The 6,000-nt window shown below is 48.0% G+C and overlaps 1 protein-coding gene across 1 annotated transcript; it reads right to left on the bottom strand.

Annotated features, from left to right (window-relative positions):
* Positions 1-2,522: 2,522 nt before the first annotated feature.
* Positions 2,523-3,303, bottom strand: LOC116533714 (transmembrane protein 217-like). The gene has a single exon (XM_032253602.1). The coding sequence runs from the start codon at positions 3,301-3,303 to the stop codon at positions 2,755-2,757; it is 549 nt and encodes a 182-aa protein (XP_032109493.1). The 3' UTR covers positions 2,523-2,754.
* Positions 3,304-6,000: the final 2,697 nt, after the last annotated feature.

Raw genomic sequence — 6,000 nt, forward strand, 5'->3', positions numbered from 1 at the left:
TCATTTGGGGAACTGGCCCAGGTTCAAATCAGAGTGGTGGAAAGAGTTGAGTGGATTGTAGGACAGTACCTGGCGCTGAGGGTTCAGGAAAAGCGAACTACTCTCATTGTGCTCAATAGTTTGGAGGAGTATGGCCCAAACAAACAAACATGTCTCTTGACTTCACTCCCAACATTTTTCAAGGGAAAAGAAACTACCCTAAAAGGAGGTGCTTCCTTTTTATCTTGGTAAAAGTAAAACTGAATCAGGGAGCAAAGTAAGACTTTCATGTATGAAGTCAGATGATGAGATGCAAGTCCTGCTTTTGCCACTATGTGACTTTGATCTTATCACCGAAGCCCAGTGAGCCTCAGTTTCATCAGACCATAAAATGGGAGCATTAGGATGAAGACTGCACAAGTGGTGAATGTGAACAGCTCTAAGGAAAAGTGGCGTTCCTAGTTCAAGGTAATGGCCTGCCAGCTCTCAACACTGGGGTGTGTTGCTTTTCAATAGTGTCTCTCAACTAGGAGCAATTTTGCCCCACCCGCACCCCACCCCAGGGGATATTTGACAATGCCTGAAGATATCTTTTGGGGTTCTTTTTGGTTTTCAAAGTGTTGAGCCTGTGTTTTTGTTTTTGTTTTGAGATGGAGTCTGGCTCTGTCACCCAAGCTGGAATGTAGTGGCACAATCTCGGCCCACTGCAAGCTCCACTTCCTAGGTTCAAGCAATTCTCCTGCCTCAGCCTTCCGAGTAGCTGGGACCACAGGCACCTGCCACTATAGCCAGCTAAGTTTTGTGTTTTTAGTAGAGGCAGGGTTTCGCTGTGTTGGCCAGGCTGGTCTCGACCTCCTGACCTTAAGTGATCCATCCACCTTGGCCTCCCAAAGTGCTGGGATTCCAGGTGTGAGCCACCTCACCCAGTCAATCCTGTTTTACTATCCGACTTGAAACCTAGATAATCCACCAGCCCAGGAGGGAATGGGTGGGCTTAATCCCCTGGAGATATTTTTGGTTGTGACAGCATGGGGGACAGGCAGATGCTCCCAGTGAATAGTGGGTAAAGATCAGGGATGTTGCTAAACATTCTACAGTGCAAAGGAGAGCCCCCCCACAGGACAGAATTATCCAGTCCAGAATGTCAATAGTGCTTCAGCTGAGAAATCCTGGCACTTTTTCTTTTCTTTTCTTCTTTTCTTTTCTTTTCTTTTTTTCTTTTCTTTTCTTTTCTTTTCTTTTCTTTTCTTTTCTTTTCTTTTCTTTTCTTTTCTTTTCTTTTCTTCTTTTCTTTTTTAAATAAAGACAGGGTTTCACCATGTTGGCCAGGCTGGTCTCAAACTCCCGACCTCAGGTGATCTGCCCACCTTGGCCTCCAAAATGCTTGGATTAAGGCGTGAGCCACCACGCCCAGCCTCTGGCACTTTCTTAAATGGGGATTCTTCTTGCTATGTTATTGTGAACCAACATGAGGAACTGCTTTCTGAAAAGTATGAGGGAAGCAGGGTGAGGCATGACTCTGGAAAGGGGTCTTTTCAATGGGGTATTTTCTTTTCTTTTTTTTTTTTTTGAGACGGAGTTTCGCTCTTGTTACCCAGGCTGGAGTGCAATGGCCCGATCTTGGCTCACCACAATTTCCACCTCCTGGGTTCAAGCAATTCTTCTGCCTCAGCCTCCTGAGTAGCTGGGACTACAGGCACTCGTCACCATGCCCAGCTAATTTTTGTATTTTTAGTAGAGACGGGGTTTCACCATGTTGACCAGGATGGTCTCAATCTCTTGACCTCGTGATCTACCCGCCTTAGCCTCCCAAAGTGCTGGGATTATAGGCATGAGCCACCGTGCCCTGCCCAATGGGGTCTTTTCTAAAGTGAGTCTTCAGAAGGCTGTGCTCTCCAATAGGGTAGTTTTTTGTTTGTTTGTTTGTTTGTTGTTTTTTTTCTTTTTTGAGACGGAGTTTCACTTCTGTTGGCCAGGCTGGAGTGCAATTGTGTGATCTCAGCGCACTGCAACCTCCGCCTCCTGGGTTCAGGTGATTCTTCTGCTTCAGCCTCTCGAGTAACTGGGATTACAGGCACCTGCCGCCATGCGCAGCTAATTTTTGCATTTTTAGTAGAGGCGGGGTTTCACCCTGCTGGCCAGGCTGGTCTCGAACTCCTGTCCTCAAGTGATCCACCCACCACAGCCTCCCAAAGTGCTGGGATTACAGGCGTGAACCACTGTGCTGGGCTGATAGGCTAGTCTTGAGCCAACCCTACATAGTTATTGAAACGGAAATTGGCCAAAATGGAATAAAATTTAAAATTTGGTTAAATTATTGGGTTGTAATAGTCACATTCTAAGTGCTCAGTTGCCACATATGGCTAGTGGCCAGCACAGATAGAGAACATTTCCATCAGCACAGGAAGTTCTGTTGGGCAATACTGCTCCAAAGGACTCAGCAGAACGGGCATCTGTGGGCCAACCCATAAAGGAAAAACTAAAAACTAAGGAAGTGCAGAAGAGAGGGGCCTGTGAGAGGCAAAAACAGACACCAGTGAGACGGTTAAGTAAGCACAAGGCCACATATATCATTAACTACTAAAACAAGTCACACCACACATCTGTACAATAATTAATCCACACAACCCGCCCTCTCCCAAGGATCATTCCACAGTGCATAAAACTCAAAAGCCCTGACAAACCAAGCAGCATCAACAGAAGACTGGCGGGGCAGGGAGGGTTCCGTTGCTGAGGAGCACCGTTCGCTCCCACCTTTCCCGGCAAGGGTCAGTTTCACTTCTGGTACAACATTCTCCAAGGGACAGGTAGCCTTAAGTTCACTGCACTGGTGGAGGAGGACCTGGGGCGGGCTACCTTTTTCACAGCTGGGAGCTCCTGGTAAAGGCTGTACGCATGCTTGAAGATGAAGGGCAGACAGAAAAAGTGCAGGAGCATGTGTGAGATTTGGAAGATCAGGTACAAGTGACTCAGCTGCTTAAACTCATCTCTGATGATATTGTTGAGGAGCAGGACTATGGAGAAGTTGATGAACTCATAAGTGATGATCCACATGGCATAGATCAGCAGCCCCTGAAAGATATTATTATAGATACAATAAAGGAGGAAGCAGCTGATGACGATGGTGGTGAGGGAGAGGGCAGTGCTGATCTCAGCCCTGTGGAACAGGATCCAAGTGACTAGCTTCAACTTTGAGTCCGTGTAGATGCTGAACTTGTCCTCAGAGCCAATGTGTGTAGTCTGATTCAGGTCAAAGATGAAGAACTGGATGGTGTTGAGGACAGAGAAGATGCCCACCACGAGGGAGACCATCCTGGCATTCATTTTATACTTGTTTTACCAGAGCACCTCCTGCAGGAAGAAAATCATGCAGACATGTGACAAGACGGCAGAGCTAGCCTTAGATATAAATAGGAGCGCTAACAGCAATGATGGTATGTGGACAGGCAATGGGCTGGAAGTTAAGGAACATGGGGGCTGGCCCCTGCTCTGACCTAACTAGCTAGATGTGACCACATCATGGGGAAATGGATGTATCACTGGCCTGGGACTCTCCTAAGTACCTTCCAGTTCTGCTGTTCCAGCTCCCGCTTTCCAGCTTTGCTCTAAAGCGGCAGAGAGTGCTCCTGTTGATGATGTAGGTTTGTGGAACTCAGAGGCTCCTGTGTTGGGAATAAGGATGGTACAAACTCCATCTGGGGAGTTTGCTTCTCTGAAGTCAGAAAACTCATGGCTCCTCAAAGGCTTGGAATTGTCCCTGACATCCCCCCGGCCCCGCTACTCTTTCCTTCCAAGCCCTTAGAAATTTCCCTGCTTCGCTCCCTGGGCATGGCCCAGCCTTGTCCCAAGTCACAGGGTTTGGCCAGCAGGAGTGGGTGGAGGTTTATGGATCCAGGTAAGACTTACTGTCTTCTATGTCCGGGGGCCAAGATGCCTTAATGATAAGCCACCGTTGTGCTGGTGAAGGCTCAGCAGGCAGACCTCCAGCTGCAGCCTAGGTTAGACCTGAACTCTAGAGGTCAGCTCAAGGTAAGAGGCAGGAACCTGGTGCCCAGGCAGACCCTGCGGAGGGCATGTTGATAACAGAGGGCCCAAGGCTGGGATAGGCTAGACCCCAGCACACACCTTCCTCCACAACCTGAATCTCCTTACTGGCTCCCAATTCAGAGAACTCTTGAGCAAACCTCTCTCCTTTTCATTCACCACACTGGCAAGCTACTTCTGTTATGGGGCAAAGGAAGGGGCACAATCACACATGAGGAGAGCATAGGGCTGTCCTCTGGCCGACCAATTTCCAGTGGGGGACAGCTTGTTAGAAGCTTGCTTCCTTCCTTCCTTCCTTCCTTCCTTTCTTCCTTTTCTTTCTTTCTTTCTTTCTTTCTTTCTTTCTTTCTTTCTTTCTTTCTTTCTTTCTTTCTTTCTTTCTTTCTTTTTCTTTCTCTCTCTCTCTCTCTCTCTCTCTCTCTCTCTCTCTCTCTCTCTTCAGACTCTTGCTCTGTCACTCAGGCTGGAGTGCAGTGGTGTAATCTTGACTCACTGCAACCTCCACCTCCCAGGTTCAAGCGGTTCTCCTGCCTCGGCCTCACAAGTAGCTGCGATAACAGGCATGCACTATCATGCCCAGCTAATTTATTTATTTTTAGAAGAGACAGGGTTACACTATGTTGGCCAGGCTGGTCTTGAACTCCTGACCTCAAGTGATCTGCCCACCTCGGCCTCCCAAAGTGCTGGGATTATAGTCATGAGCCACCATGGCCGGCCATCTCCAGAACTTTTTCATCATCCCTATCAAAGATTCTGTATCCATTAAACATCGACTCCCCATTCCCCTCTTCCCCTGGTCCCTGCTAACCATTTTTCTGGCTGCCTCTGTGAATTTGACTGCTCTAGGTCCCTCCCATAAGTGGAATCATACAACATTTGTCCTTTGGTATCTGGCTTACTTCACCTAGCATAATGTTTTCCAGATTCATCTCAAATTTCTTACACTTTATTTCCCACCATCCTCCCAACCCTGTGTGACTCCAAATCTCCAGATACACAAACCCCTCAGTGCTCCCTAGAACCTGGAGGGCCCAGGAGGGAGACAGCGTGTTGTCTGGTGGCTAGCTGCACTGTTACTTCCCCGTCTGCACAACAAAATCTCACCTCTGCCCAGTTCACAGGGCAGCTGCCAGAGCAGCCACTAACCATGGGGTATTTGCCTGAATTATCCAAAAATTGGGCCTCGAACCACACAGTTTTCTTCCTTTGCTCTATGTCCATGTTGCAAGTTTCAAGGAAATGTCTATATAAACTCCACGGGTGTCCACAGCTCTGCTGCGCCAGCCTTGGTCCCCATCCTTGGCACCTCTCTCCTGGGTCACTGTAATAACGACCTGACTTCTCTTTCTGCCGCTGCCTCTAGTACATTCTATTCATTCAACACTCACACAGCAAACATCTATTGAGTATCTACTAGGTGCTGGGATCTGAGCTTGGTACTGGAGATAGACAGGTAAACATACTAGCGTGGAAGCTGGACAAATTAAAAAAACAAATAAAAAATTTTTTTTAATTAAGAAAAAAGAATACTCATGATGGGCGGATCACAAGGTCAGGAGTTCAAGACCACCCTGGCCAACATGGTGAAACCCCATCTTTACTAAAAATACAAAAATTAGCTGGGCATAGTGGCATGCGTCTGTAATCTCAGCTACTCAGGAGTCTGAGGCAGGAGAACTGCTTGAACCCGGGAGGCGGATGTTGCAGTGAACCGAGATCACGCCACTACTGCACTCCAGCCTGGGCTACAGAGCAAGACTCCGTCTCAAAAAAAAAAAAGAGGCCGGGCACGGTGGCTCAAGCCTGTAATCCCAGCACTTTGGGAGGCCGAGGCGGGGGAACACGAGGTCAAAGGATCAAGACCATCCTGGTCAACATGGTGAAACCCCGTCTCTACTAAAAGTACAAAAAATTAGCTGGGCATGGTGGCGCGTGCCTGTAATCCCAGCTACTCAGGAGGCTGAGGCAGGAGAATTG

Source organism: Sapajus apella, unplaced genomic scaffold, assembly GCF_009761245.1.
Source record: "Sapajus apella isolate SASKATOON/1434 unplaced genomic scaffold, GSC_monkey_1.0 scaffold83, whole genome shotgun sequence".
Taxonomy (NCBI): domain Eukaryota; kingdom Metazoa; phylum Chordata; class Mammalia; order Primates; family Cebidae; genus Sapajus; species Sapajus apella.